This window comes from Vespula pensylvanica, chromosome 2 (assembly GCF_014466175.1).
Source record: "Vespula pensylvanica isolate Volc-1 chromosome 2, ASM1446617v1, whole genome shotgun sequence".
NCBI classification, from domain to species: Eukaryota; Metazoa; Arthropoda; class Insecta; order Hymenoptera; family Vespidae; genus Vespula; species Vespula pensylvanica.
Window position 1 is genome coordinate 11,614,753 of NC_057686.1, and position 10,644 is coordinate 11,625,396.

The 10,644-nt window shown below is 31.1% G+C and overlaps 3 protein-coding genes across 5 annotated transcripts in view; 1 reads left to right on the forward strand and 2 right to left on the reverse strand.

The window, feature by feature from the left end:
• Window positions 1-5,851, reverse strand: part of LOC122638171 (homeobox protein AKR-like) — a 40,008-nt gene extending 34,157 nt beyond the window's left edge. Inside the window, exons 1-2 of the mRNA XM_043830938.1 lie at window positions 5,261-5,851; window positions 4,770-4,868 (exon numbers count right to left, since the gene is read on the reverse strand). Of these exons, the coding sequence (XP_043686873.1) occupies window positions 4,770-4,785 (16 nt within the window). The 5' untranslated portion in view covers window positions 4,786-4,868; window positions 5,261-5,851. The remainder of the gene's footprint in view (window positions 1-4,769; window positions 4,869-5,260) is intronic.
• Window positions 5,852-7,074: 1,223 nt separating this feature from the next.
• LOC122638170 (cytoplasmic tRNA 2-thiolation protein 2) lies at window positions 7,075-8,887 on the reverse strand. The gene is made up of 3 exons (XM_043830935.1): window positions 8,654-8,887; window positions 8,303-8,577; window positions 7,075-8,220 (listed from the first exon to the last, which is right to left on the reverse strand). Exons 1-3 carry the CDS (start codon window positions 8,725-8,727, stop codon window positions 7,112-7,114), a joined length of 1,458 nt encoding a protein of 485 aa, XP_043686870.1. The 5' UTR covers window positions 8,728-8,887; the 3' UTR covers window positions 7,075-7,111.
• A 69-nt stretch (window positions 8,888-8,956) lies between these two features.
• LOC122638174 (39S ribosomal protein L40, mitochondrial) lies at window positions 8,957-10,572 on the forward strand. 3 transcript variants are annotated; one of them, XM_043830944.1, is made up of 6 exons: window positions 8,957-9,145; window positions 9,350-9,459; window positions 9,670-9,753; window positions 9,851-10,021; window positions 10,097-10,295; window positions 10,370-10,572. In XM_043830944.1, exons 2-6 carry the CDS (start codon window positions 9,425-9,427, stop codon window positions 10,490-10,492), a joined length of 612 nt encoding a protein of 203 aa, XP_043686879.1. In that variant the 5' UTR covers window positions 8,957-9,145; window positions 9,350-9,424; the 3' UTR covers window positions 10,493-10,572. The 3 variants fall into 3 exon arrangements, with proteins under 3 accessions (XP_043686879.1, XP_043686878.1, XP_043686880.1); XM_043830943.1 differs by having other exon boundaries at window positions 9,143-9,278; XM_043830945.1 differs by lacking the exons at window positions 8,957-9,145; window positions 9,350-9,459 and adding an exon at window positions 9,529-9,548.
• The last annotated feature ends 72 nt before the right edge of the window (window positions 10,573-10,644 follow it).

The window sequence follows — 10,644 nt, forward strand, 5'->3', positions numbered from 1 at the left end:
CAGTTACAAAGACGTTAATTTCGGGCTCTATTCCAAAGTAGATTCCACCAAGTTAGTCTCTATTTTTATATACGGCTTTACCATCGGTGGGAAATTGTCATTGACACATCTCGAAGCTGATTTTTATAAGAGAGAGACAATAAGATACCTACGCTTATACGTATGTTTTCTACTAACAAAGAGAATTAACAGAATTCAAGTGACACTAATGGTAAAATTTGTCATAAGATAATTAGATAGTTCCGGTTCCATCCTCACTAAAAGCACCATTTTGCGATATCACGAATATAATGAAAAACATTCCGATAAAAAAAGAAAAAAAAAAAAACGTAAATATAAAATCGATAAATTTACTATATATTCTAAAATCTCATAGATACCGTCTATAAAATACAATCTTATAAATTTAAAGTACTTATGTATTCGAAAGAAATATTTTTGAAATATTCCCACTTTCTAGCCATAACTTAATCATACGCGTTAGATATAAAAGAAAATAAATAGATAAATAAACGTATTTATTAGAAGTCCATTGATAGAACACCATCGATAGTTCTCACTGTTACGAAAGGCGCAATGGGTTAAACGAAATAAAAAAGAAGTTTTTCTCCTAACGATGGCACGCGTGGTGCTTCACAATCTATCTTTCTCCCTCTTACGCATATGTACGTACCTGCGTAGTTGGAAAAAATATAAAAGAAAGAACGAGAAGTTAGGAGACAAGTAGGTGGACAAGGACGAAAAGTCGAACGTAAAGTCAAACACGAAACGAATGCATAAGCTAAAACGACCCAATTGCATTCTGATGTTAATCTATCGCGAGCAGCCGTTGATGTGAAACGAGTACAAGTTTCGACGAGTATTTCGTAACAATGGGAGCCTTCCTCCAAAAGGGCAAACAATCGCGTGATAATTAAACGGCTCGACTTTGTATTATGATCGTCGATCCAAAGCACATTTCCCTTACTTCTATTCGTGCCCACTTTGAATTTCATGAGACAGAAGAAAGAGGGAAAGAGAAAAAGAAAAGAATATCAAAATATGTCACGTTAGGTCGAAGTTGAGTGCCCTTCGTTTATTTCAAATTCAGAAATGCATTCGATCGTTCATTTAAATTCATTCCGTAAATATAATTTTCTTTTTTACGCTTTAAACTTGATTTCCCTTTCTTTCTTTTCTGTATTTTTTTTTCTTTTTCTTTTCTTTCTTTCTTTTTTTTTCTTTTTGATATCATGTTATCACGTAAGAATCTCTTATCAACGAACACTTAATTGCAATTGCAATTGTAATTATTAAAAGAATGATAAAATAATCACGTTAATTTCACTTTACTAACCGTGTTTTATCTTACGATATAGATAAATCGTTAGCATATATTAACCTAATGCGATCAGCTGACCTACAGTTTACTGAATACTATTATTTAATTCAAGATCTCTCTATCGAAAGGCATGATCGAGAGACATTAATTTTTTAATCTTGAATTATACTATGATCGATGTTTTTTTTTTTTTTTTTGTTTAACGATTAAGTTCATGTCTTGTAAGATATATTTTAATGAAGAAAAGAAAAATATTCGTGTGAAATCTTCCAAGTAAATTTCTTATAATTTGTATAATTAATATCAGTCTACAATAACATAAATGTCAAAAAGATCGTTCCTCGGTGGTAAACTTGAAATAATGCATGGTACGTAACCGAATGACAAGAATAACTTCGTGCCATTTGGACTTAACGCGCGTTTCTGTGACGGCACCTGTTCCCATTATTTCACTTCGACGCCCTCGCGATCTTCGTTACGACTACGATCATCTCGTCAATCTTTTCCGATTTCCTTTCGGTGAATAAAAATCTTATTTAATCCGCTCAAAATATTTTGCATATTTTATCTATATATTTATTTATGATATATAAATCATTAATTCGGTATATGACTCAGTTCCTCTTTCCGATCTAATTTTAAGTATTTTAATTAATTAAAAATATTGCTTGATTAAAAGTATTGCCGTTTAGAACGCGAGGAATATATCAACGAGATAATAATGTAATCAATCATGTCGCGAGATATATATATATATATATATGAAAATATATTTCATTTTTGCATTAGATATATTCCTCTTATGGTTACCAGAATCTTACGACTCGTACAATTTTAAGAACTGTTATCGCAAATATAACGATTACGAGTTAGGTGGATAGAAAATGTTTCTTACTTAGAAAATATAATTAAATTTTTTTTCAGCAATAAATAAACACGAATGAAAGATTAGACGCGACCTCGGAATTTTATCGATGTCGAGAACATCACGAAATAGTTGCAAAATTTGTTGAGATATTGCCATAAAAGACATAATCTAATTTCAAAGACAATTGTCGAATAGTCTTGATATTTTAACTCCGTATTCTTTCATCTTTTTTACATAACGAAAGGATACGGGATTTTCAAGAAACTACAAAATGGATGTATATCGTAAAATTCTTTAACATCGCACAATAACATTAACGAATAAACCGGAGAGAGATCAAAGGAAAAAAAAAAAAGAAAAAAGTACAACGAAAGAAATGTTTTTTTTTTTTTTTTTCCCTGAAGATTAAAGCATGAACAACGCGAGGAAGAAAGCATTCGTTTCATTATAAACACGTATACATGTATATAAATTTGAAACGTTTTTTTCAGCATCGATAGTAATTTGTGAAGCAGGCAAATTTAAAAGTCGGATATGCTATTCAGTGTTGTACGAAGCTTCATCGTGGTACGTATTGTAATTAAAAGACTATAGAGTATCGATAAATTAACGTGATAAAGGGGTAAATACCGAGGTCGATGATACGTAGATCGCTATACAAGTCTATACGTATAGAGATACATATTTTTATTAAATATAGATATACATATTATAGTATAGGCGTATATACTGCATAATATAGATCGCTGTCCATGAATACGCTTAGTTGTTAATTGGTTAAGAATTAGTTACGAAGTAATCAGCACGAAGCGACTTGCTGTCCATTTTACTCGAGCAGAACGTTCTTCATTTTATCACTATAAAAACCTTCTCTGTGCAAAATTTCATGATTGAAATAATTCCTACTCATAAAAATGATAGAATTGTAGTAAATTAAATGTGGCATTGTAACGAATATATGTATATATTTCTGTCTCTTTTTCTTCAAACTCTTTTACTTCTTAATTATGAATTTATCTATATATATATATATAATAATAATAATCCCAATCAAAAAGAATATATACTGCTCTAAATAATATATCTATCTAATGAATTAAAAATAATATATATATATACTATTATATTATTATTCTTAATAGAATATATAATAACATATTCTATTAAAAATAATATACATATATATATATGTATATTTATAAAAGAAAAATACTAAATTAATTTAAAAGATGATAAAGAAAGACAGAGCGTGTTCAATGCAGTGTAATATTCGCATCCGCCGGAAATGGAATATACCTTCACGAGGAAAGAAAGAAAAGTCGTCTATTGTAAACGAGAAAAAACACGAATAGAAGTAAATAATTCTTTTCTCTCTCTCTCTCTCTCTCTCTCTCTCTCTCTCTCTCTCTCTCTCTCTCTCTCTCTCTCTCGCGCGCGCGTTTGGACGTCTAACCTTTATCGATCTTTGATGTATTATCTATTAAGAGGCACGTGTTTAATATGAAAATACGTAACGACTAATAATTCGACGATCGTGTTCGCTTTACAACGACATTATATATATATATATATATATATATATTTACAAAGTACACCGATAGAGCGAACGAAAGTAATATCCATCGAAAGTCGTACGATAAAGCAAGTTTCATTTCCGGCCGAAAAACAGACAACATGAAGCAATCGAAATAACCTCACTTTTCTCTTTCTCTTTCTCTCGTCGTTGGTTTACAAAGTAAATAACACTCGATATTTCCTAGGTACGGTGACATCGACCACACTGTCGTTACTATCCAATATACATATTGAATGTGTGTGTGTGTGTGTGTGTGTGTATGTACGAGAACAACGAAGTCGATAATGTCGATGACAAGAGACTAACTCTACTGTGATAATATACGAACGATTTAGTAGAACACGTGGTTATAAGAGAACGTCGAATATTTCCGTTATAGATCTTTTCATTATCGTAAAAAAAAAAAAAAAAAAAGAAAGAAAAAAAATAGAAAATCTTGGTTAAAGTCGAAAAATAATAAAAGAGGAAATTCTTAATCGCATCTAATCGTTTTGACGAATTTTCGTATTTCAAGATATCCAGGCAGTAACACGCGTTGAGAGAATGAAAGAGAGAAAGAGAGAGATGGTAGAAGGGACGCCGCGTACAAACTCGCGCGCAATCTTTCTTAAGCGGGAGAAAGAGAGAAGACGGGTTGACAGCCGGCGAGGCACGAAATCCGCTCGTAGAGAGTGCGTGAAAGAAGCAGAATCCTTGGCGGTAGTCGAGTGAGCCCCGTGGCGCGCTTACGGAAGGCTCTGCGCGCCACCACGTGCCTGCTCCGCTCGCGCCAGTGGCGTCTGACGCCGGAAATTCGACGTTCACATAAAGAGATACACATACAACACGTGCACATAAACATACACTCACACAGACTCGCAAGTTTTCGCACGAGTCGTCCTCTCGATTCTTATGATTTTCTCGCTAGACGATTCATCTTTTTCTTTCTCTCTTTCTCTTTATCTCTCGACACTTTCGTGCATTACTTTAACGAGATATTCAAACGAATAAATTCGATTACTTACCGATACGATGATCCATAGCGGGTAGACCGACGTAGATGCAGTGTATGCGCGCCAGACCGGAGTGTTAGCAGCGACGTTGTTTACACCGTCAAACACGAGCTGTCAAACAGAAGAAAGTGGATTTCGCTTTAGACGTAGAATGTTAGGAGCAATCTCGTCGATGTCGTTTCCTCGAAGAAGGAAAATAATGAAAAGTACGCCAAGTATACTCCCGCACGTCGTCGACGAGGAGGACCTTGCGATTCCCGCGCTTTGTCGAGCCCACGCCGTTTTTCCCCCCTTTTCTCTCGAGACGAGCGCGCGCGCGGCCCGGTAAGCACGATGTAACGAGGCACGCGTCCACGCCGTCGTGGCCACGAGTCTTTCTTGATCCTTCGTCTTATTTCTTCTTCTATCTAACTTTTTTTTTTCCTCTCTCGCGAAAACAACGACGACAACAAAGATGACGAGAACGAGAACGGCAACGAGAACGAATATGAATACGAACTTACCGGCGTGTGTATCTTTAGCGACTTTCGGTAGTCACGTTTTTGTTCTTTCTTCCCACCTTATCCTTCTTCCTTCCCTTCTCTCGCGTCTATCCTCTTCGTATAACCAAGAATTCTCTCGCTTCTATCCGTGTGCGAACCGTAGAGCGTCAGTCAGATTGACAGTCGGCGCTCGGCGGCGATGACAGACAGGTGCACCTTACCAACACCACCATCACCACCGCCACCACCGCCACCACCGTTTATCCCTTCGATCTTTTCTTCAACTCCCGCCATCTGTTGGCTATCTTTTACGGCTTTCTCTTTCTCTCTTTCTCTCCTTTGAACGCACATCTTCGTCCGTCAAATTTTTAACCGTTTTATAATCATCGATCGATAGTTACGTTCGTTGAATCTTTTTCCAAGTTTTCTCATTTTTTTCTCTTTCTTCGAAACGTCGTTGTAATAATCGTTTATTAAAATATACATCCGAAGGAACTCATTTATGCTCGAAGATTCAAACGTACGAGGAAAATGAGATTCTTGAACGAACGTTTGTAAACATTTGAACATTTTTCTTTTGTAATCATTAATAATAGTTCTTTTTTCGAAGATCTAACAAGCCTTGGTAAATGTTATGTAATGATTGTTTTCTTTTTATATTTACGATTATTCATTGAATTTCTAGGTAAAATAAATAATGTTTTTAATTATGTTTTGGATATTATTGCTTTTTAGAGTAATTTATATTGTATCGTATGTACGATCTGTTTCTTATAACGAGTTAAGAATAGATAGATTTTAATATATTTAAATGTTTATCTAAGTTACATACATTTTATAATAAAGACTATCTCATTTTAACAATGATGACACGTTTATGACGAATCTTGAATCGGTGACGGGGCATATATTTCGTCTCTAATTCCCTCTTTGTATTGGCGCTTTCTTTCTTGGCGCATTAAACTTATTCGATAATAAGACTTTATTTGATAGATACATTCTTTAAGATCATCAAGATAGTTTTGGCACAACTTCTTCTTTTGCGCACCATGAAAGCCATAAGCTTCGTAACACTCTACCGCTCTTAGTTCGAAGTTTGCGCATTTAGGTACCAGTTGAGCAGTATAAGTCTGTGCTAATCTAGCTGTGAGTGAAGTCGTTATAACTCCAGGTTTGTCAACATACGACTCCATAATAAACCTGTAACAATAATATATATCTTTTATATAATAAAATTTTATTATAAACATACCTGGAATCATTACTATCCAAATATTTGATGATTTTAATAATTCTTTTTATAAGATATTAAAATCTTAGTATCATCTTTTTATATGACTTTACCTTTTTACTTTTGCAAAAACTGAATTTTATAGAATAAATCAAAGCAAACTGAAAATAATCTACATTTATGTTATTTTAACTGTGGAAAAGATATTACTTTTATAAGTTCAAAGATATAATTAATTTTGCACTTATTATTGTGTCAATTTTACGAATTTAAAGTTCTATATAATTTTTCTAGTGACGTGATCGCAATTATATAATTTTAAACAAGATTTTATAAAATTCACATTACTAACCTCTTTCGATTTATATTCCATAATAGATACTTACCTGATATAAATCTGTAAATTCTTATGTAATGTAGTTTGTTATTAATTGTCAAACAAATGACTGTTAGTAGTAAATATGGTGGTTACTGACTGAAATATGGACGTAGAATATACGTAGAAATACCTGCTTTACAATATTTGCGCATATATCATGGCAGCCATATTGAATTTTAAATACGTGGGACATTCAACTGGTTAGACATAATCGAAAACTTAAAATCAAAAAACAATTTCGTTTTATTATGTAAATTAATAATTATAATAATAAATCTGTGATTTCATTCGGCCTAATTTCATGTGATAATCTTGTTTCAATAGTATTTAACACAAATGAAGGTATAGATTTTATGTCAGAAGATCGAAAGATCAATCGACACGAATAACAAAGATGCTTTAATATATCATTTAAGCTGAGGGATTGCGTTTTGAATCTTTTATATTCTTCGATATTCCAAGTACATTGTTTTCCATTAGTAATATTACTGTCATTGTGTTCATTTTGGTTATTCTCTTCAGAATGATTTACTTGTACTGTTAATTCCTCTGGATTAACATTAAGTAAATCATTGGCTTTTACTTTGGTATTATCAATATCTATGTTATTTGATGATAAAAGAGCAGAAAATGTTGTTGCTTGCAAAGCTGATATTTCATCATTTGTTACCTTTGTATCTAAAGGTATGTTACACATTGCACATACTGAATTTTCTTCCAAATTTTGACATGCGAGTAATTCCGTTGATAATTTTCCACCTGTACGAAAAACTGTAGATACAGTTCCATGAAACTCTGTATTTAGTTGAGATATGAATTTATTTGTTAATGATTGTATAGAAGTTGACAAACTCATTCTGTTTTGTTTACTAGATCGTACAGCATTTAATTTATTACAACTTAAATAATGGATTATTTCCTCTTTTGTAAAATCTTTCATCGGTCTAAGAAGCATAACATCTGTATATCTTGTATCGGAGAAATCTATATCTGGAGAAAGCTGAGCACCACGACCAAGTGATATATCGCTCAATATATTAACAGCAATATTTGTTGCACAATCAGCAACAAATACTTTATTGCACTCTAGTTTTCTCGCAGCTAAGATGAGAAGTCTATGACGTAACTGTCGTAATAATTCTTCCCTCGCACTATCATCAGCTAAATTATTAAGCATATTTGATATAACATCACTTTCATCTATTACAATTTCTGGAGCATCCATCAGATAAATATTTGGAACATCATTTTCACGCAAAGATTCTTGTAGAGATGCTGTATATCCCACAAATCCAAACATTTTCACTTGTTTAGATATTGTATCTAACATTTTTTTCCTTTCATTTACTGTATATCCTTCTACAATCCCATCTGTAAATAATATCGAAAGAAATTTTTTTTTATAAAAACTTTTATGAAAATTTCACTTATATAAGAAATGAAAACTTTATACCATCGATAAAAAATATGACTACATTAAATATAATCTTTTTGTGAGTCGTTTCACTCATTCCAGAATTAATCAAATGTAGAAGTGCAGTTGAATTGTCTCTACCACAATATCCAATAAGTATTGTATCTCCTCGATGGATGATTTTTGATTTACCAAGTGCTGCTCTGAATTTGTGCGTTGTATTGATTAAAAAACAAGACGTGCAATATCCATCCTTTCTTCTTAATATTATTTCAGTGCTATTAGTCCGACACTTTTTACACACATCAGAATTTCTATAGAATATAATAAACCATATTATGCTATTGAGGTTATGTATCATTTAGAATTAATTGTAAAAAGATTACTTACAAAATTTGTATTGCATCAATTTTTGGTGTGATGTCATCATTAAAATCGCACGAACAAGCATTTAAAGAACACATGGTCTTTCAAAAATATTTATATCTAGTATTTAAATATTCTAATTATACTTATTTGTTCTATAGTATTATACAATTCAATTTTTGTAAAATAACTAGAAATTTAATTAAACAAATTTACAGGATTTATATATGAAATAATTCACACAGCTGTATTTCAAAATTTATACATATATATATATATATATATATATATATATATATATAATTATATATATACAGAACGATATATTAAAATATGAAAATATACCACCACAAAAGAAGTTTCTAAATTTTTCTTTTTTCAATAACGATAATGTTGATCATCGTGTTCTATACACCTTGAGATATGTTTGATTACTACTATATGCGTACAATTTCGACTTGGAAATAGTGCTTCATATTATAACTAATGGTTGTGTTTAAATTAGATCGGCGAGAGGTTAGTTTCCTTTATGACGTACACACGTATGCCTGTAAGAGAAGTTTGTATTACAGGTTATATATTTAATTTATATTTTATAGTTTCTTTTTTTTAAGTAAAGAAGATGAGCGAATAAAATATTGTTTTAAAGGTAATATCTAGTATTTGATTAATAAAAGAAAAGTTAAGTAACCTTTTTTTATTTTAATTTATTGAATTTAGGAAATACACATCGCTTGTGTTGAAAGCGATACCACAATAAACGTTTTAGTGTGGTCTAATTAAGTAAACAAAAATATGGGTCTTCTTAGTGTTTTACCTGTATTTTCAAGGTATTAATATATTTTAACTCTTTTTGAAATTAAAGAAAATTTGGTTATGATATGTAAATGTATCTACATTTCAAATAAGAAAGAATGGGGTTAGTTCGTATATCGAACATAATTGTATAAGTACTCAAAATATGAATGAAATTATATAATTATATTAGTTACGATGATATACATCAATAAATAATTAAATTAGTTGAAATTTTTTAACAGATTATCTAAATATGCTATCACATGTACGCATGGTATATCTACTTATAGTAGTCCACTACAATTTGGTATAACCAATATGCTTCTGTATGTATTTTCATAATATTGTTTACATATAATGTAATATTGTTTCTGTAGGAAATTAGTAACTATATTTGAAATGATCAATAATTTATGTACACAGTGCAGAACCATTGAAAAAAAAGAAGAGATTAGATCCAGCTATAATTAGACATAGAGAGGAAAGAAAAAGAAAAAGATTGGAAAAGTCAATTCGTCGTTTACAAAAACATGCTAAGAAATTAAAACCTATTAATGAATTGGAAATACCATTATTTTTAAAAACTGAACAAGAGTAATATCAATAATTTATTCATTATTGTTGTTTTGTTTATTGTTGACTTTGAAACTTTTAATTTTTCTTATATAGAGAAAGAAAACGTATCGTTCCACCTTTATCCGAAGAGGAAGAAGATAGAAGAGTATTGTTATACAAAGAATGGGCTAGATATAAAAATATACAACATAAGAATGATATTAAGACGATAGAAGGGTTAATTTTGTCTCAGAAAAGAGCACTGAGAGAGCTAAAAGCTGAATCAGAAGAATTATATAATGAAGCGATACAGGTATATGTTTATTGATTGTATTAAACCATATGTATTACTTTTTTAACTGCAAATACGCATATTTATTATTTTAGATTGATCTTACCTTTTTACCATATTTAAGACAAGGTCCTTGTCATACACCACCAATAAAAAACTATGATAGTCCAGATGGGGAATATATAGATATAACATTAAAATATCCGGGTGAAACATAGCTAAGTTAAATGAAATTTTAATTAAATTCTATGTATAAATAAGATAAAAATTAATATTATCAATATAAAATATTAGCAAAGTTTAGCAATTTTTATAATCATAGTACTAGACTATATAGTATATATAGTATAGACTATAAATTAAATATATA